This window comes from Anabrus simplex, chromosome 1, assembly GCF_040414725.1.
Source record: "Anabrus simplex isolate iqAnaSimp1 chromosome 1, ASM4041472v1, whole genome shotgun sequence".
Classification (NCBI taxonomy): domain Eukaryota; kingdom Metazoa; phylum Arthropoda; class Insecta; order Orthoptera; family Tettigoniidae; genus Anabrus; species Anabrus simplex.
The window spans coordinates 950,647,629-950,670,307 of NC_090265.1; the positions used below are offsets into that span (position 1 = coordinate 950,647,629).

Below are 22,679 nucleotides of genomic sequence, written 5' to 3' on the forward strand. Positions count from 1 at the left end.
CTATGAAAATAAGCTTATTTCTCAATGACATCTAGATTACATGTACGGTGGAAACACGACAATCCAATTACAATGTATTATACATACACCTTCGTAACAAGAATATGTTTTATCTGTGTCTAGAAATTATTGTAAAACATACCTGTCCATGATTCGTGAAGCCATGCTTTCTTGCTATTTCTTCTGCATCACTAGACCCGCTAGGTATATGCACTGCAAACTGATTCATAAACACAGCAGAATCACGGCAAAGTCCAACCGACAGAAATGTCAACAAGAAACACAGGCACGAAATAAAACACCACTCTTGATGGAATTTCATCTTCAATGATTTACAACTGTCTCACGATGTCGAAGTTTTAATGAAGACTTCCCAGTTTATTCAAACCTGAAATCATACGGAAAAATTAGACTCATTCTACGACGAAAAGTATATAAATGACATGCCAATACTTGTCATGCCTTTTGGATAAAAGTACAAAACACAGCATGTTTGACATTCTGTCCTAATCACGTGGGAAGTTAATTGAGTACTGGCAATCGCACAACATTCACCTTAGACACAATTATAACATTCCACATGGCAAAAAACTATACTTAACTATAGCGTAACATTAGTAAATACTTAACTAATTAACGGGTGATGTTTGAAGAAGCTAGGAAATTTGATCAGATGGAGAGTAACCAACAAGCGCAAATGCTCTACTTTCAACTAGAAGGAACAAGATGAAATAAAACCATTACTGAGACTTAGGCAGTGACAGCTTCATATAATTAGGCGTTATCTTTTTGTCCTCAACAACATGTTGATGAAACAATTTCGAACATTCGTAACACACGCACACAAATAAAACTAATGTATACTGAATGGGAGCACCGAGCTCACCAACCACCACAACCCAAGTGTCGCACCTCACTATTCACCAAGGTGACGAACAAATGCAAGCAGCCTGTAGTTTCAGTGCTGCCAACACAAAATTCATAATTTGTACATGCGCACGTTCATTTTCTCTGAATACGAGTACCATGCCTAATAATAGTTTTATTGCAGCCAAATACCTAAAAAACTGAGTTACGGGAGGTCTATAGCATTAAAATAGCCTCTGAATTGCATGAAAAAGAGAATCATAACCAAACAGATTCATTTATGAACACTGTTTACATAGTTTACACCATGCACATTTGTTTTACAGCTGATGCTCGTCAGATTATATTTCACAGAGTACGAAGAGGACTGAAATGAAAATTATGCACAGCATTTGCAAAGATTGTTGCGAATTTTGAAGCTCACAGACGAATAACAAATACAAGCTAACGTTATGTAGGAATGTTGGATTCCTGTTTGTACCTAGAGTCATCTATGATAAAGAACAGGAACTAAAATATCGCAGGCTGACAGTCGATTCGATTGTAACCGGAAGTCGTCGCCATTGTCGTTCTTTCCCAGCATTCATTGCTTGTTCCGTCTTCTTTGCTGGTGAACCGTGTGTCGGGCATCATGGTGAGTTGGGCTATTTGCATGAAATAATCTTGATTGATCTGAGTAATCGTTTCTTCCTCTTGCTATATATTAGGATTATCTTCATTTTTTAGTACCTAGCGTGCTTTGTTTTGCTCGCTCTGTTTCCTGTTCTGCTTTAAAATTTATTCAACTCTGAACTTCAATGCTGTTTTAATTTGATGTTCTAGGGTCGTGTCAGGACCAAAACTGTGAAAAAGGCGGCTCGCGTTATTATCGAGAAATACTACACCCGCCTTACGTTGGACTTTCATACAAACAAGAGGATATGTGAGGAAATAGCAATCATTCCAAGCAAGCCTCTAAGGAACAAGATAGCTGGGTGAGATGACATTAGCACTAGTTCACTTCCGGGGATTCATTTGTATATAATTACGCTATTTGTGAAAGGGTGTGGTGGTTTATTATGTCATGTAGCGCTGATAACTTGGTACAGAACTTAATTTGGATATGCTCTGATTAATGTTAATCTTATGCATTTTAATATGCAAGTTACAGTTTCTACTGCACCATGCCTTCTGTATGTTAACATCTCATTGGCTTATCTGCTATTCGGTTTTGACCATGAGAACTGATGTGTATGAGCAAAGCTATACTAGGCGCAAGCATGAATGGTATATTAACACTAGAACAGCTGAGAATCTCGCATTCCTAGAACAGCTGTAAGAGGTCATTTTGACACTTAAGAAGAAATGCTTGGAAATGTTAAAAATAAAACACAAATGAATAAGCACAAGCAACTGCACCACCTTTCTGTTTCTCGAAGGAATTTTTCACAAATTTAAACAACTGAACACCTTTCTTTGGTCAGTCCTCTATGGTGCAACAATTATATATTTTCAGAAATACTTTAAGAAAACTAAAAACACCCTAAACAAATTTTGCTCTCTCAACTTCTACTTTTCATGCACATTTTCCACACTGCTTTGAGAGACTTGCTGTAGGCATCGCTGGATTTTTTGCCTTTACACAGACCCTTCTTCCGCTTTTTAGGTGGACACAGTCCTACTGCCTCCTCTTGTTGGCCTTGCTCGTCCCAGCCTGTTATTTTACTTACAAGCTGGAGGGTGAACCTCCTACCTATTACTTGCTTGTAAATGACCCAAGCATTGACAGCTGGTAGGTCTAGGATATTGTAAAAGACACCACCTGCATGCAGCCTTGGTAGTATATTTACAATCATTAGTCCAGCCCAGGGGCCACTCGCGCGTAGCAACTGTCGTTTTGTTTCCTCGCTGCGGCCTACTCGGAAAGGATGCTCTCCAGCAGTGCTCGTACTGCCAGCCTCTGTACTTAAGAACTATGCTTGCTTGCCATGGACAAGACCATTGGTCTAGACGGTTAGAAGCGGCGATTAGAACTTCAGTACATGTCACGCAAGATTAGTACCGCGGTAGTACCATGGTTACCGCTTTCATCGGCAATATATACGCGCGGTATGACTGTCCTATGTTTATTTTTCTCGCAGACGACTGGCACGACTCGCCGATGCTGCCAACCACTGTACTTAGGAACTAAATGGTACTGAGCCCTGGACCACAATTACATTTATCGCAGGTTAGGTTAGGTTATTTATTTTTCTCGCAGACTCGCACGACTTAGCCCTGGACCACAATGACGTTTCTCTTCACATTAATACACCACGGCATTCTATGTCGCTTACTGGTCACGAAATGATAGGATTGATAGAAGCAAAGCCTACTACTTCTTTCTTCGTACATAGCGCATCCAGTGCATCTGGCCATTGTTCATATAGAAAACGTATCTAATTATATTGACATGGCATCGTGTGATGGCTGTGTTATTAATGTAACAAGTTTTTCAGCGAATTACAAGAACAATTTCAATGATTTACTTCAATTCTATGTACGTCACAATTTGATTTCAAATAGCAGAGTATGTGAATGGTGTGGCCGTCACGTCAAATTATTAGTGAATGAGAAGTTCAATCGTGTTGTTTTTTCGTGTCGTCGCCTAACCTCCACTACATTAAGGTTGGTTCCATTTACATACATTCTTCTTCTCTATTATACATTCTTTATCATTCAGGTTACATTTCCTTGTGATTTTTTTCTTCCGGTGTGGGGAACGCTACGTACTACTAATAATTAGGCCTCTATTTCTTTTTTATATTCAATCACAAGTCGCTCGGATTTAAGCCTCTATTTCGTATTCATATTTAAGCATAACTAGCGCTATATGGTTTCAAGTGTTTAGAATCGTAATTACTGCATCGAAACGTCTCAACTATTTCATCACGTTATATAATCGTGGCTGGCGTTGGCACGAATAGACTCTCCATGGCCTGAAGATTTGCCCTATGAAATGTCACTACCATAGTTCAACATACCAAGATATAGTTACTCTTATTTGTTTCATATGCTCATTCTTTGACATTGCCTCACTTAGGTCTTTTCATTGCGTAAGTTGGTCATAACTTCTCTCTCTATTGAATTATGGGAATGACATTTTATTGGACTAGCCTTCAACCAATGAGTGTGTCCATTCGCCCACCGTCAGCCATGATTAATGTAATACAAACTTGCGTGACAACATCTGAAGTTTTACCGAAGTGGCGTTAGGCCCGTAATTTCGTGAGGAAAGTCGATCGGTCTGTACAGTTAGGATTCTTGCCGTGGACAAGACCATTGGTCTGGACGGTTAGAAGCCGCAAAGCGGCATTAGGTCCCTAGTTTCGTGAGGAAAGACGATTGGTCTGGACGGTTAGGATTCTTGCCGTGGACAAGACCATTGTTCTGGATAGTTGGGATTCTTGCCGTGGACAAGACCATTAGTCTCGACGGTTATAAGCCGCGAAGCGGCCCTAGGCTTCTAGCTTCGTGAGCGCGGCCACTTGCGCTTTTATTGTGCTGTGGTTGGTAGCGCATTATGATTAACTTCCTTCACGGGATGGAGATCACGTGCTACTTCACATTGCCAATAGGAATACAAGAAGCTACTTGAGAAATGAATATGGCGTGTAATAATATTACTGAGGTTATAAAAGTACATGTACTTCTTGGGGCAGGGCGGTGGGTTCCTGGACATCGCAGTGAACACATCTCTCCTCTCAGACGCTCTCCAAGTAAGATTGCATTAATTTCCACTCATTTATAACATTACAAATGTAGTGGCCCCCGGGCTGGATTAATACCAGTTCACTTTGACTCGACATCTGAATTTACAAGACACCTTGTCAGTAGAAAGAAAATCGTAACACGACATGTCTGTAAGAAGAATAATTTCTAAATAATGAGATAAATACAATAAATCCGCTAACTGGAACACTCATCTGACAGTAAGAGTTCAACAATACTAATAATCCAGGTCGGGTACACTGTTATCTGACAATGCAAACGGCTGTGTTGTAATAAGGCATTGTACAGGTGTCAAAATGACCCCAACCGCTGTCCAGAGTATGTCATATGAACAATCTATGAAAATGTAAATATTTTGCTGGGTGCGATACATCACTTTTTCCAGGACGGCAAAAGTTCAGAACAGCTTATATTTTCCAGTGCTACGCATCCAGGTGCAATTGCACTGTCATTTGTTTCTCTCTCGCTCGCTTAGGACTTGATCGTGCAGTGGACAGAGCTGCCAACGGTTCATATAGAGAAGTAGTCGTAGTGCAGTGGCGCTTCCTTTTTTTATGAATCTCGTGACAAAGCCATTGGTCTGGATGAAGCAAAGGGGGTCTGGGGGCATAAGCCTCCAGGTCAGAAGCCGCAAAGCGGCCCTAGGCCTCCAGTATCCCGCGTGACAAAGCCATTGGTCTGGATCAAGCAAAGGGGGTCTGGGGGCATAAGCCCCCAGGTTAGAAGCGGCCCTAGGCCTCTAATATCTCGCGTGACACCTCCATTGGTTAGGGTAGGTTAATGACAAAGCGATTGGTCTGGATCAGATTGCATTCACCTGTGTATTGTGCAGTTGTGTATTTCTTGTGCGCGGGTTGGTAACGGAATTCACTTACTTCATTGCTAGGAATGACGTCATATCCCATAGTGCCTCACCCAGTGGAAATGCTGGTACGTAGTTAGGCGATGGACTATGGCGCGTGATAACTTCTGTTAGGTTATAAAAGCAAAATTATTTCTGGGGGTTGGCGGGCGGGTTCTTAGCTGTCGCAGTGTACACATCGCTCCTCCACAAGGTATTCCACTTAAGATTTCCAACATATTACATCCTTATACTGCTATAAAAGTAATGTAAGTCTTACTGAATTTCTACTGAAAAATTTAAGGCAAGTGTCGTTTTGACCCCTTCTGCTGTTCTAGTGTTAAGGTGGTGTTAAAAAAAAAGAATTATCAACAAGGTAAGATTATCTTCACGGTTGTTATAGTGTTGAAAGCTATATTTTTGACTCGCCTCCATTTACTGTAAGCGGTAACCACAGACCTAATGTGTGAACACCACTGCATATGGCCTCAGCTACCGTGTGCAGACATTTTAATTTGACGCCATCTGGCTGTCTGCTTGTCAATTTCGACGTTCCGTTTTACTCTAGGCGCACTAGATGGCAGACAGAGTCAAGTTTTAATTAGAAACATTAGATGGTACACAGCCAGCGACTCATGATTGGTGTGAAAGTATGGCCTTCAAGATTGTTTGGATGAAGGGCAGGTTGTGGGTACGACAGCTTTGCTGACTCTTGCTTGGGCACCTTGTGGCTTCGCAAGAAAAGAAAGTGTACAACACCTTACTGGCCTCTTTTTTTCTTTCCGTAGTACGATGAGTCCGTCGAACATAAGGGCTAGCATCTTGTCTGACCACAGTGCTGCCACATTCTGTCAAAATAATGAAATTGTGAAGTTAGAAAGTGCCATGGCCTGTGCCACATGCAAGTACTGTGACTCCGATGTAGCGTGTTTAGTACGAAAGGAATGAAATTCACAATTTTCTTTTGATAATTTGGGTCATAGAAGTTGATGTTCTAGTTTTTTCCACTGTCGCACGTTATATGCTGATCTCTTGAGGAAATTCTTCATTAATTCTTGTCCACTGTTGAAGCGGTAACCACAGACCTAATGTGTGAACACCACTGCATATGGCCTCAGCTACCGTGTGCAGACATTTTAATTTGACGCCATCTGGCTGTCTGCTTGTCAATTTCGACGTTCCGTTTTACTCTAGGCGCACTAGATGGCAGACAGAGTCAAGTTTTAATTAGAAACATTAGATGGTACACAGCCAGCGACTCATGATTGGTGTGAAAGTATGGCCTTCAAGATTGTTTGGATGAAGGGCAGGTTGTGGGTACGACAGCTTTGCTGACTCTTGCTTGGGCACCTTGTGGCTTCGCAAGAAAAGAAAGTGTACAACACCTTACTGGCCTCTTTTTTTCTTTCCGTAGTACGATGAGTCCGTCGAACATAAGGGCTAGCATCTTGTCTGACCACAGTGCTGCCACATTCTGTCAAAATAATGAAATTGTGAAGTTAGAAAGTGCCATGGCCTGTGCCACATGCAAGTACTGTGACTCCGATGTAGCGTGTTTAGTACGAAAGGAATGAAATTCACAATTTTCTTTTGATAATTTGGGTCATAGAAGTTGATGTTCTAGTTTTTTCCACTGTCGCACGTTATATGCTGATCTCTTGAGGAAATTCTTCATTAATTCTTGTCCACTGTTGAACATAGAAGGCGCTGCTATTGCAGAGTGGCACTAACCTACAGGCTTAAGCCCCCCCCCCGTCCAGTGGTATTGTTGTTTCTAGCTGGACCTAAGTTCAAGCTGGCAGCCTTGTATAGCGGCCTGTGACTATTCTAGCCACACCATGTTTCTTCTTAACCCGTACCGGGCTAGTTGGCCGTGCAGTTGGGGGCGCGCAGGTGTGAGCTTACATCCCGGATATAGTGGGTTCGAACTCCAATGTTGGCAGTCCTAAAGATGATTTTCTGTGGTTTCCATTTTCACACCTGGCAAATGTTGGGGCTGTACCTTAAGGCCATGGCAGCTTCCTTCCCATTCTTAGGCCTTCACTATCCCATCGTCACCATAAGACCTATCTATGTCGGTACAACGTAAAGCAAATGGTAGTTTACTGACCCATTTGTGGGCAGTGGTAAAGAAGTAGGGGACTGGAAATAATGATATTGCATTGAAAATTACTCACATGTGTTTAGGACTCCATTTTGAATATTATTAGGTCCCGAAATGTAGCATTATTAGTGATTTTGTGCGTAATATTGGTAATATTTGCACACAAGAAGTAGGAGGATATATTTATGATAGCCGTCTTTGTTTCCAGAGATGTTATAGTATAGACTGGTTACTATACGCGCACTTTTTCTTGAGCCCGATTTTTACGGGGTGAGGAGCAAGGAGGGAGTGCTGCAAGTTCCGGTTATACTGCCAACTGGATGGAAATGAAATCTGAATTGAATCGATAATATGATCGATCGATATGAATTTTAAAAACATTTATTATCCTACGTCAACAATTGTGTCACATATACATTATTTATATTATATAACATTTCTCAATGCGAATCTTGTTACTAGCATGAATTATATAGTTTGGCTTTGCTGTGTAAACAACAACAGTACTAGTTTGCAAAGTGTACGCCAGATGTCGCACAGCGATGAATAAGCGATACATAGTTTGTGTTTCAAAGGTTGCCGATATGGATTTAATAGATAAGAAAAATGTTCCACCGATCAATACATTTATTGTGGATGAATTACTACACTAATACTGGTTTCGACCTATCTTGGCCATCATCAGCTAGCACACAAATTTACAGTCATTAAATGAATTACAAAGAAGTTACTTAAGAGCATCCGGATGTCTGATAAAAAATGGAAGTAAAATATATTGCAGTATGTTGCGTTAAAATGGCTCTAATTAAAAGTAGTGATGGTTAGAATAAACTAAAACCTATTGATTGAGCATGGACATGAGTACATAAACACATTAAAATATATATGCCACATCATAAGACACTAAAAATATATAGCACATTAAACACATTAAAACATGGTATATTTTAAAAACGTCTATTAAAATTTGAGTTCATGTTGCGTTGCATTCATCCTTCAATCCTCTTGTAGTTCTTGTGTTGATTAAGTTGAATATCGAGAATGTTCTATAGTTGGTATACTTTGCATTGATATGTTATGAGAACTCTTGTCAGTAAAAATTTGAAAATTGAGTTGATGTAGCAAGATAGGTTTTAATATCAGAGTAGTTGGTGGTGACACTTCTCTCGTCTATGTACGTTATATGGTCGTTATCTGTAAAGAAAAGCTAATATGAGTATCGCGTATGTATGAAGGAATGCCTGGATGTATGTGTGTAATGAAAAATGTACTTACTGTTGTTGCTGTGGAGGTTGTGTACCGATACGTTTGGATATTTGTTGTGCTCTGCTGTGAGTACGTCTAGGGCTCATGTGAGCTGTGTGGATGGATGTTGGTGGAGGGGATGGAGGAGTGGCTATTGTGAAGGTAGGGGCGGGGTTAGGTTTGTGATTCGTTGGTTTGTTATGACGTGTGTTTACTAATTTGAGATAGTCGTTTTTTATTGCAGGAATGACTTTGTCAAAAATGATACTGGTTTTCTCTGTAATGTCGTTAATGTTATGATTGGGGTTAGCGTATTGATCCAAAGTAATAAAGAAATCTTCGGTTATGTTGAGCAGGGGGCCTTTAGAGTTTATGTTTAATATCATCATGTCATTATTGATGTCTGTGAAGTTGTGCTTAGACTCTTCTACATGTTGGCCTATTGATGAGAAATGGTTGTGCTTTACTGCATTTACATGTTCATTATAACGGACGGTGAAGTTTCTACCTGTACGTCCAATGTAGCTTGTGTCACAGTTGTTACACTTGATGCGGTAGACACCTGATTGGTTGTACTTATTATTATTATTGACTGTTTTGGTGTTGTGTATAGTGTTGGTGCTGTTGTGTGTGGTTTTGAATGCTATTTTCAGGTTGTGCTTCTTAAAGATATTAGTTATAGTATATATATTGGTGTTGTTGAAGGTAAATAGAACATAATCTTTTTTCGGTTTGGCTGTTTTGATTAATTTAGTTTTAGGTTGGGATTTTATTTTGTGGATGATTTTGTTGACCATTTCTTTGCTGTATCCATTGTATTTGGCTATGTCGTGGATTAATTTTTATTCATTATTTCGATCTTCTATTGTCATTGGGATATTGAAAGCTCTATGTATCATACTATAATAGGCTGCTTTTTTGTGTGTGTTGGGATGAACTGAGTCATTCTTTATGGTATTTAAGGTGTGTGTGGGTTTCCTATAGATCTTGTAAGATAAGTGAGTGTCATGTCTGGTTATTGTTAAGTCCAGGTAATTCAAGGTACGGTTATTTTCTGTTTCTTTAGTGAATTTAATTTGGGGGTCTAAATTGTTAAGATTGTCTAGTACAGTATCTGCATCAGTGAATCTATTATCTATAATTACAAAGATATCGTCGACAAATCTACACCAAAAATATATATTATCTATTTTATTAATTGACGTGTGTTCTAGGTGGTCGATATATATTTCTGCTAATATTCCGGAGGCAGGAGATCCCATTGGTAATCCTTGTTGCTGATATATGGTATCATGAAATTTGAAGTAGTTATACAAATACCAAAACCTAAAAATCAAGCTAATGAACGCAACCAAAAGCATTGCCTTCTTGAAGGAATGCCTTTCAAACAACTTAACACCGAAATTTCTCCAGAAATACAATAGCAAACATAGACGAACTGCTCAGACACGCAAAACACTAAACAAGACTAATGAAATTTGGTTAAAAGAAGAAATAAAATTCCAATATCGTAAGAAACAACATCTCAATAATGAACTTTATTCAACACATCTCAAAGTATCCCATGAACTCCCACATAGCTATTGGAATTACTTCCAACAAATTTCTAGAAGTAAAATAGAAGATTTAGCCATAAAGAAACAAAACACATTAAACAAAAAACTGGAAACACTGAAACAACAAAGCAAACCAAAACCATTAACCATAACTGAAAATAAAGATCCTTCCCAACATAAATTCCATCCACCCGTAAAAAATCTCACACTAACCGCATTTGACGATCGAGAGACGGCCATGTTGAGCAAGGGACCCAAACATAACTGGGGTAATGCATCATCCTATCAGAATATAATAAATGCCGTTACTGAAACAGAACTCGCTTTACAGAAAATTCCGTACGATATACGAGACGAAGTTAGACACGAAATCAGTAGAAAGATCCCGCAATATATCAATAATGTTCACAATAATAACCTAAACATGAATACCGCCAATAAATCGAACCTAAACAAACCCAAAAACAAAATAAAGCAGAACAATCTACTAATAACAAAAGCCGATAAAGGCAACACTACGGTCATTATGGATAAGAATGAATACATAATTAAGACTAAAGAATGTTTCCAGGACAACACTTTTTCAATTATATGCCGAGATCCAACCAATAATATACAAAGAAATTTAAAAAATCTACTCAAGAACACACACTTTATTCTCACCGAAACAGAATCTGCTAAACTTATAACCATGAACCCCCAATTACCATCCGCAAGGGCCTACCCTAAAATACACAAAGAAAATGTACCCATGAGACCGATTATAAATTATAAAGCCAGTCCAACCTATAAGTTATCACAATTCATTCAGAAATTTTTGAAAAAGCATTATTCATTTTTAGCAAACAAAACAATACAAAACTCAATAGATTTTTGCAATAGAACCAAAGAACTAAAGATTGAAAAACATCATACCCTTACTTCATTTGATATAACAAACATGTACCCTAACATTCCTATTAAACAAACAGTCAAAATAATTGAATCTAACCTAAAAAACCATAGTAACTTGAGCACCTTAGAAATAGAAGAATTCGTGATTCTGCTTAAATTCGCCTTAAACAATAACTACTTCAAATTTCATGATACCATATATCAGCAACAAGGATTACCAATGGGATCTCCTGCTTCCGGAATATTAGCAGAAATATATATCGACCGCCTAGAACACACGTCAATTAATAAAATAGATAATATATATTTTTGGTGTAGATTTGTCGACGATATCTTTGTAATTATAGATAATAGATTCACTGATGCAGATACTGTACTAGACAATCTTAACAATTTAGACCCCCAAATTAAATTCACTAAAAAAACAGAAAATAACCAGACATGACACTCACTTCTCTTACAAGATCTATAGGAAACCCACACACACCTTAAATACCATAAAGAATGACTCTGTTCATCCCAACACACACAAAAAAGCAGCCTATTATAGTATGATACATAGAGCTTTCAATATCCCAATGACAATAGAAGATCGAAATAATGAATTAAAATTAATCCACGACATAGCCAAATACAATGGATACAGCAAAGAAATGGTCAACAAAATCATCCACAAAATAAAATCCCAACCTAAAACTAAATTAATCAAAACAGCCAAACCGAAAAAAGATTATGTTCTATTTACCTTCAACAACACCAATATATATACTATAACTAATATCTTTAAGAAGCACAACCTGAAAATAGCATTCAAAACCACACACAACAGCACCAACACTATACACAACACCAAAACAGTCAATAATAATAATAAGTACAACCAATCAGGTGTCTACCGCATCAAGTGTAACAACTGTGACACAAGCTACATTGGACGTACAGGTAGAAACTTCACCGTCCGTTATAATGAACATGTAAATGCAGTAAAGCACAACCATTTCTCATCAATAGGCCAACATGTAGAAGAGTCTAAGCACAACTTCACAGACATCAATAATGACATGATGATATTAAACATAAACTCTAAAGGCCCCCTGCTCAACATAACCGAAGATTTCTTTATTACTTTGGATCAATACGCTAACCCCAATCATAACATTAACGACATTACAGAGAAAACCAGTATCATTTTTGACAAAGTCATTCCTGCAATAAAAAACGACTATCTCAAATTAGTAAACACACGTCATAACAAACCAACGAATCACAAACCTAACCCCGCCCCTACCTTCACAATAGCCACTCCTCCATCCCCTCCACCAACATCCATCCACACAGCTCACATGAGCCCTAGACGTACTCACAGCAGAGCACAACAAATATCCAAACGTATCGGTACACAACCTCCACAGCAACAACAGTAAGTACATTTTTCATTACACACATACATCCAGGCATTCCTTCATACATACGCGATACTCATATTAGCTTTTCTTTACAGATAACGACCATATAACGTACATAGACGAGAGAAGTGTCACCACCAACTACTCTGATATTAAAACCTATCTTGCTACATCAACTCAATTTTCAAATTTTTACTGACAAGAGTTCTCATAACATATCAATGCAAAGTATACCAACTATAGAACATTCTCGATATTCAACTTAATCAACACAAGAACTACAAGAGGATTGAAGGATGAATGCAACGCAACATGAACTCAAATTTTAATAGACGTTTTTAAAATATACCATGTTTTAATGTGTTTAATGTGCTATATATTTTTAGTGTCTTATGATGTGGCATATATATTTTAATGTGTTTATGTACTCATGTCCATGCTCAATCAATAGGTTTTAGTTTATTCTAACCATCACTACTTTTAATTAGAGCCATTTTAACGCAACATACTGCAATATATTTTACTTCCATTTTTTATCAGACATCCGGATGCTCTTAAGTAACTTCTTTGTAATTCATTTAATGACTAAATTTGTGTGCTAGCTGATGATGGCCAAGATAGGTCGAAACCGGTATTAGTGTAGTAATTCATCCACAATAAATGTATTGATCGGTGGAACATTTTTCTTATCTATTACATTGAATCCAATCAATACGGAATATGAAACTTATAAATAATAATGCCGATATGGATGTCGAAGGTAACCGAGGTCTACCGATTCAGCACTAGGGAGCTCCGGGCTCAAGAAAAAGTGCGCGTATAGTACTTTGACTTTACAACAAAGCATGGATGTTACAACTCCTCTAATTTAGTAGCTGTAATTTATCTTTGCAAATTTAGGCCAACCTCTGTCATAAGGGGACCACGCTCCCTTTGAAAGGCTCTTAACTATCGCCGCGGCGCAATCTGCCCGCACGGCAAGAGAAAATATAATTTAGTAGCTGTAACATATCTTTGCAAAATCCAGACCAAGCTCTGTCATGAGAACAGTGGCCCCTGCACTCCCTTCGAGAGGCTCTAAACTATCGCCGCGGCGCATACTGCCCGCACGGCAAGAAAAAAGTATAATTTAGTGGCTCTAACCTATCTTTGCAAAATCCAGGCCAAGGTCTGTCATGACAATAACATATTTGCATTGCAACTTCCATGCTTTATGTTGCAACATCCATGCTTTCTATTGTAACTTCCATGCTACCATGCGTTCCAATGTCAAAGAAACCAGTCTATTCCATAACATCTCTGGAAACAAACAAAGATGGCTATCAGGAACACATCTTTATACTTAATATGTGCAATTATTACCAATATTACCCACAAAATCACTAAGAATGCCACATTTCGGGACCTAATAATATTCAAAATGGAGTCCTGAACACAAGTGAGTAATTTTCAATGCAATATTATTATTATTATTATTATTATTATTATTATTATTATTATTATTATTTCCAGTCCCCTGCTTCTTTACCGGAGCCCATTTGTGTAGTGTGCTGCCTCTTTGGTGTGTGCATGGTGTGGCTGACAAGAATCCGTTGTCACGGGTCTTTACCAGAGATTCTTTGAAGGGGAGTGAATATCTGCTCATGTCGATCAGTGTCCTGTATTGTTTAGGATATTTTCTTCTGCAGTAGTTGGTAATGAAACTTTTCTGGTTGTTTTTTCCCCTAGGAGTGATGTCATATTGCATGTAATTCCATCCAATGCCAGTTGTACTAGCTGCAGAAAATTGTGAGGATGATGTGCGATTATCAGTCTTAGGGTATAAAAGTAAACATACTACTTGGGGCATGTTGGTGGGTCTTTGGCATACATAGTGAACCCATCTCTTCTCTAAGTTAATCAGGGAGTGATATGTTTGCTGTGTGGGTAAAGGCATTAGGTTGAACTGACAGTGGGACAATTGGGGGTAGAAATCTAGTGTATTCACTCCAATTTGTAACACACAACTTCGCTAAGAGATATATATGAATTATACTTGAAAATGCTTGTAGAAAACAGATGTGTTCATTACCAGTGCCACGGACCCGCCCAAAAAGGCACATTTTCTTTTATAACCTAATGAAAGATTTCACGCGCCATTGACTACTAGCCGGCTAGGTTGGAGCACAGCCATTCGCCAACATGTCGTCATTCCCAGAATTCCTAACTCACTGCTTCCATTACCAACCCGCGCAAAATAAAATTTAAAAAATGTAATTTAGTAGCTGTAACCTATCTTACTGCCTTTGCTGGCAGGACCTAGTGTTTACAGTGCACTGTCTTCTCGTATAGGCTAGAGCAATTTTGTTACTTACATAGATCTGTCTTTGACAATATGAAAGTGACTGAGGTATGAGCGATGCTAGTAATGCCAATCCTTATGCAGCCAGTCCCTGCTATGAATGGTGTGAAAATGTTGCTCATAGGGTTGGTTGGTGTATGCATTTCAGTGGGCTTGGCAGGCTGATATGTAAGCAACTCTGGCTCGGTGAGGAAAGCAACGGGAAACTACCTCACTCCTCATTTCCCTATTATGCCTCTTCAGTGTTGCTTAGGCCATCTATGACAACTGGTGGCAGAGCTGTTGAGGATCCCACCAGTGGCATCGCTGACGGACTGAACATACATACAACCTATGTTAGCAAATCCAGGCCAAGCTCTGTCATGAGAACAGTGGCTCCCTTCGGGGACCACACTCCCTTTGAGAGGCTCTTTAACTATCGCCGCTGCGCATACTGCCTGCACGGCAAGAAAAAAATGTTTCTACTAGTATCGTATAATGTCATAACAGTTTGAAGATCGCTGGTAGACGCTCCTATCGGCAATCTCGTGAACGAAAAAGAAAAGAGCATCACCCGCCGCAGAGCCTCTGTGTACAGCGAGCGGAGTGAATACACTAGACATCTGCCCAATTGGGAGCTGGTGCAGGTTAATATCCTCCTAGCAAGTTGTTTTCTTTCTTTCATTATAGCCTACTGATTACTTGTTGCTAGGAGAGGTGTGGACATTACCATACAACAGATAATACTGAATTGTATTTTGTTATATTTAAGAATATTTTACGCCCACGTTGGAGCACTTTAATCAATCCGTATACAGTTAAGTCGTAAGGCTACATATTTGGCTGTGTCTTCTTCCGCTCTCAGAACTACTTCATTCTTTCTGACCTGGCTGCCCTTTCTTCGTCCGTTCTGGTGTAGTGGTTGCGTGTAAAAGTTTTTTAGTTTAAGTCTCAAGTCTGTTTCTCAGGATCCCCTTCTCTTCTCGGTCTTAAATTTGCTACATTGTCAAGCCTAAATCATCGTGGACTTCTTTGAACCAATTATTCTTGGTTTTACTTTTCCAAAAGTAGTTGAAAAGATGTTTCAGTACCCGGGTTACTGGTAGTCTTGATTATGTGGCAGAAAAATGCAACCCTCCTTTTCCGCATTGCATCTATTGACTCTGTTTCCTGGTATACAACTTCATTAGGTAATAATCACCATTGTCCCTGTACTTGGTGTTTTGTTTATGGTTGTTCTAAAGCTTCTTCTTTCCGTCTTCTGTAATTTATTTGTTGTTGATTTGGTATTCAAATTGAATAGTGTTTCACTAGCATAGGTTGCTTCAGGTTTAATAACGGAATTGTAGTGTTTGAATTTTACATTTATCGAAAGAGATTTCTTCTTGTCGGGTTATGTAGCGCAAATATATGTACGAAATGTCACTGTAATATTTGTCCCAATTGGAACATAATAATTGCTTTTTACACAAATGAAGGAATCTGCAATAAATTAAGAAATACCGTTGTTACTAGAGAAATAGGTATACGTACTTAGTAGACAGGAGTCCCTTAACGTTGTATTCCGCTGCTTGCGCCGTCTTTTGTTTCTTGAGGTCCAGGGCTAGCACCGACGAATGGGAGTGCTATGTCAGTGAATTCTCATTGTCTGGTTACGGTACACAATCACGCCATCTCCAGTTCACTTGTAGGTGCCGTCATATGCTATTAGATCTGTTCATTAGGGTACAAGGAAGGAGTAGAAGTGCGAAAGTATAGTCCGCACACTTTATGTTGGTGCATTTGTGTACGGGGGTGAGGAGTAAGGAGGGAGGTGTCCCGGTATCGATAGTGCTACCAACCGAAGGAAAATGAAATCTGAATTGAATCGAGAATATGATCGATCGATACGAAGTTTCTAAACCGTTATCATCTTAAGCCAACAACTATGTCACATACACATTATACAACATTATAAAACATTTCTCGATGCGAATCTTGTTCCTAGCATGAATTCTATACTTTGGCTTTGTTGTGTAAACAACAACAGTACTAGTACGTACAGTGTACGCCAGATGTCGCACAACGATGCTTAAGCGATTCATAGTTTGTTTCAAAGGTTGCCAGTACGAATCTCGAAGATCGCCGAGGTCGACCGATTCAGCACTAGGGTGTAAATGCACCAACATAAAGTGTGCGGATAGTACTAGGTTGTTGTACTATTACCTGCCGAACAAAGCCCATACGGAAGCGATGCGACGTAGCAGAAAAAAATAGTTTGAAGGTAGTAGAGTAATACATATTATTCTCTGCAAGTAAAATATTTTGTACTATTTCTTAATTTACCTCAGATTTTAGACTTTCATTGTGTAAAAGCAATTATGTTCCATTTGGGACAAATATTACAGTGACATTTCGTAGATATGTTTGCGCTCCATAACCCAGTGTGATAGTTGGTGTTTCAGCCTTGAAGGATGGCATCATTTCAGTCTTTTCAAATATTTGTAGTCGGGCTTTTGCTGCTATTTTTTTTGCATTCTTCAATTTTGTGTTTAGCCTCTTCCACACTATTTGCGAGCAGCGCAAGGTCATCTGCAAATGCCAGGCTATTGAGTTTGTTTTTCCAAATCTTGATGTTTGGTTGGCATTTTTTAGTCCACGCTCGCATGATTTTCTCCAGTGTGCATTTAAGTAGTAATGGTGAGAAACAGTCATCCTGTTGGATATCCAGTGATTCAGACAACTCCCCTCTGAATTCAACTTTTGATTTAGTGTTCGTGAATGGTAATTCCAGTTAGGTTGATCAGTTTCTGGTGTAATCCAAATTCCTTGAAGATTTTCAGTAATGACTCACGATGGATACTGTCATACATTTTCTTGAAGTCAACAAAGGTGATGACTTTTTGTTTCTCACTCTTTGATGGTTCATCATCCGCTTAAGACTGATGATTTGATCTGGACAACTTCTTCCGGGGCGAAATCCTCCCTGTTCTCCAAGTTCTTGGTCGAGTTGTTCCTGAATTCGTGTTAGGATAATTCTAGACAGGATCTTATGTGATATCAAGTAAAGAAATTGTGGATCCAATCTATAACCCCTTTCGTGTATTGGATGAATTATAGATGTGTTCCGTTCTTCAGATTCTGTGAAGTGTTTGTGGAGGTTTTTAAGTGTTTATTTGCATTCTTCCACTGCTCTGCAACCACTTGATTCTCTTCTGCTACCTTGTAGTTCTTGAGCTAACCCATAACTTTGATTATTTCATTCAAATCTGGTGGTATAACCTTTCCTAGACGTGTTCTATTTTTTTGGATACAGCTCAAATTCTAAGTATTCTTTTGGTTGCTCAGCGTTTAGTAATACTTTGAAGTGATCGGCTAGAATTTTGACGTTCTCTTGATTGTGTGCTTCCCTTGTTTTTCATCATGAGTGTGGGTGGAGTATACTTTGATTGATATTGTCTAAATGTCCTGTAATAGTCCCTTGTCTTATGTTGTTTGAATGACTCATCTGATGTTTAGGTTTTCTTTTTGATGGTCTCTTTTGATTCTTCTTATTTCTTTGGCTGCTTGTGTTCTAGAAATGGTTCTTCTCAAGATTTTTTGATTTGTTGGTCATTTAGCCATGCTTTGTGCCTTTTCTGTATTGCCATATTACGTTCCTCATTCCACCAGGCCTTTCTTTCTCTGTCTAATACGAGTAATTTCTTCTGCAATGTTTTTCAGCTTATCAATAGTCGTTTCCAGTTAGTCGCTTAGTTGGATCTCTAAATACAATGCATTGTTTATTAAGTAGCTGGGGTCATATTTCCTCCTAGTGTATTTCAGTGGTTTGCATTTCTTTCTTGGGTTTACCGGGCGAGTTGGCCGTGCGCGTAGAGGCGCGCGGCTGTGAGCTTGCATCCGGGAGATAGTAGGTTCGAATCCCACTATCGGCAGCCCTGAAGATGGTTTTCCGTGGTTTCCCATTTTCACACCAGGCAAATGCTGGGGCTGTACCTTAATTAAGGCCACGGCCGCTTCCTTCCAACTCCTAGGCCTTTCCTATCCCATCGTCGCCATAAGACCTATCTGTGTCGGTGCGACGTAAAGCCCCCTAGCCTTTCTTGGGTTTGACTAGATTTTTGTCTTTGAAATAGCCTATAGTGGTCTGAATCTATGTCCACCCCATGAAGGGCTTTGACATAGATTTCTTTGTGGTTTTTATCCATTGCTATGTGGTCTATCTGAAATTCACCCATTAAGGAATGAAATTACTTTCAACGATGTGCAACTGTATTTCCACCATGTCCTTACGATGCGCCCGTTTTATGTGATTCCATAAATTTGACGTTCCTCCACCTGTACAATAGATTTAATTGCAAATTTTACAAGTAGTGGATTTTCTACCTGGACTGTTAGTAAAATACTGCCGTGCTTGGGAGGACTTTCATGGCATTATTGCTTCTTTCTTATTACAAATATCGGTAGAAAATATAAACATAGATATATGTAGCATAAGGAAACACAAATAGAACGGACGTCTCAGTCTGGAGTCTGAACAACAGCTCAGTGGTGTTGCAAGTGTAGCCTGGCTGGAAGGTTTACTGAAGCACCCGCAGCGCTATACGGAGTATTTGAGTTGAATCGGTGCTCCGCTGTGACATCACGTAAACCTGAAGAACCAAGTTACTCTACACTTCTACTCGCTCCGTCCCCACCACTAGTGGGAGCGTTGTGTACCCTTGCAGTAGTATCCGCCTGACAACACAGGTCCCCACACAACTGAATGCCAGGAGGACATATTATTTTTTCTCTATACTTAGTGCTCTGTATACTCTATGGGGCAAGTGCTATTGCAGGTGACTGTAGGGAGGGAGTCCTAGTGCTCATTGCCTCAGTCATCCCGTATTAGGCATCGTCCAACATCGGACCCTGAGCAGTACCTGCTATGACCAGGTGGGTATTGCCTTGGCTGCTTGGTTCGGCTACAGGGACCTGTGATCGGAGTGGGTGGGATTCGGGGAGGATGATTTCGGGCATGGCTTCGAAATGTCATCGCCCAGCCCAAGGTGGTCCCCCACCAAAGTTTTTAACTTTTGCTTCCTTGAGAAGTTCGACTCCCTGGGAACATACGCAGTGTGAAGGAATGATATCCAGCTTCCCTAGGTTTCTGGTTGCTACCAGAACCGATGGGCATGATTTTAAGCTGGTAAAATCTATCCTTTTTAGTAGACACATTGAAGGCGTCTATGGCGAACTTGAGGATCTCAAGAAAATGCTCAACAGTAGTTTGCTTTCCAAGACTCGTACAGTACTGCAAGCCGATCAGTTGCTTAAGTGCGTTCACTTTGGCAAAATCCCCGTCATAGTGGAGGAGCACAAATTCTTGAATCTGGTTCATGGAGTTATCTTCCACCGCGACCTTATTTTGAGCACTGACGAGTTGATGGAAGACCTGAAGAAACCTGACGCGACACGTCTGGCGCATTACGCGCAAAGTCAACGGTGTGAAGAGATTGCCACTGGTGCCTTCATTGTCTCATTACCAGACAAAGTCAAGGTAACAACTTATCCTTGCGATGTGAGGCCGTACATTCCACCTCCTATGCGATGCTATCAATGCCAGGGATTGGGACATACTGTATGGTATCTCATTCAAACATGTGGTACATGTGGAAGAGTAGTTTACGGCACAACTCATTCCACTGTTGCGTGGTCAAATGAATATAGTAATGGCCAGATTTTAAGGTACATGTTTCACCCCTCTTTTACTGGCCATCATCAGCCTTATTCAATACTCAAACAAACTTTGGTCTGAGGACTTTATCAAAATGACATGAACTGAATTGACGAACTCTTAATGGTATTGACACTGTGGATTCATTATATTTACAGTACAATTAGATAAAGCATATGTACAATACTAAAATCACATTGAAAATTAAAATGTTTGTCTAAAAGAATTATTTCTTAAAAGCCAGCTCCGTGGTGTAGGGGTAGCGTGCCTGCCTCTTACCCGGAGGCCCCGGGTTCGATTCCCGGCCAGGTCAGGGATTTTTACTTGGACCTGAGGGCTGGTTCGAGGTCCTCTCAGCCTGCATGATTAGAATTGAGGAGCTATCTGACGGTGAGATAGCGGCCCCTTTCTAGAAAGCCAAGAATAACGGCCAAGAGGATTCGTCGTGCTGACCACACGATGCCTCGTGGTCTGCAGGCCTTCGGTCTGAGCAGCGGTCCCTTGGTAGGCCAAGGGCTGTAGTGCCATGGGGTTAGGTTTGGTATTATTTCTAAAAAATAATTCATGTCTGACTCTGAAATGGATCCTCTTTGTAATAAGCTTGAACAATATGCAATGCTTCGGGACCAGGTTATCAAACTCAAGGCATCCGCGGATATGATACATCGTATATGTTGTGGTTGAGATTTGTTATTAAAACTGCTAAAAATAAGTGGCCAAATTGAAGGCGGCATGGATTAAGCTAATGCGAACGCTTTCAATAAGTGTAATATGAACATAGTCTTCAGAACGATTAATACAACTGAAGACATATTCAATTATAAGAAGATTAATTATAACAACAACAGGTATTCGGGTTGAGGAGTCTTTAGATTAACATGTTCTCTGTGGAATTTCCTATGTTGGATAGCTTGGACGAAGCTTTTGTATAAGGTACATGGAGCATTTCAGTGCAGAAAAACATAAATATTTGGCAATGAGTGCGCATATGAGGGAAACCGGGCATCGTTTCACGTCAGTAGAAAAAGATCTCACAATAATCAGAAATACGGGCAGAGGTAAACTTCTAAATAAATTAGAGTATAATACATCTTTTTGGACAAGACATATATTAAAGATCAAAATCTTAATGACACGAAAGCCATAATAGTCCTTCTGATATTTAAAACCTTAGAATTAAAAGCTTCCTCTATTTCGCTAAATATTAAACCTACAGTTGCTCCTCCAAACAACCCCCCCCCCCCACGTTAGCATCGGCATGGAAAGATCCGCCTACCCCCTCCCCCTCGGCATTCCCCTCCACCTCTACCGCATCTATACAACACTAGGGGTAAAGTCCAAACAGACTAATGCTGCTGAAACATTAGGACGACCATAGTATTTGGTGAATGAGTAAGTACCTATTTCGTACAACAAATTATTTTTTAGTGAAATTTACATGATCTAGTCACACACCATCATGTTCGCTTTCTGTTTCATTACAAAATGACCCCGTTCTTTTCCACGGGCATCTACATCTTCAAGGGGCATTACGTTTTTATGAGATTGTCATATGAACATATCACTAACTCTTCTGAATAGTCTTAGCAGTGATTTTGACCAGCGTTCCATTAAAAAACTGCCTAGCTCTTGGTGCTGATAATGCTCCAGTAAAGGTAGGTTTTAAGAATGGTGTGGCAGGATGTTTGAAACAGGAAAATAGTAACATAATCATGGTGGGCTGCTCGTGTCCCCTAATTAATCTTGCTGCACAGAAGGGTGCGGCATGCTTGTCTGTAAATGTAGATCAAAGTACAATTGATAAGTTTTATTATCTGAAAAGCAGTGCAAGGAGCAAAGAAAAGTTCAGAGAATTTCAGACTTTACAAAACACAGAGATCGGGAAAATTCTGAAGTATGTGCCTACTCGATGGTTATCACTAAGGTGTTTAGATAGGATTTTGCTGCAGTGTGACCTCAGATTTCCTAAGCACATTCTAAGTGCAGATATCTTGTTTGTCT

The 22,679-nt window shown here is 39.6% G+C and overlaps 1 protein-coding gene across 1 annotated transcript in view; it reads left to right on the top strand.

The window, feature by feature from the left end:
* Positions 1–1,376: 1,376 nt before the first annotated feature.
* Positions 1,377–22,679, top strand: part of RpS17 (ribosomal protein S17) — a 30,706-nt gene continuing 9,403 nt past the window's right edge. The window contains exons 1-2 of the mRNA XM_067136713.1: positions 1,377–1,501; positions 1,690–1,841. Of these exons, the coding sequence (XP_066992814.1) occupies positions 1,499–1,501; positions 1,690–1,841 (155 nt within the window). The 5' untranslated portion in view covers positions 1,377–1,498. The remainder of the gene's footprint in view (positions 1,502–1,689; positions 1,842–22,679) is intronic.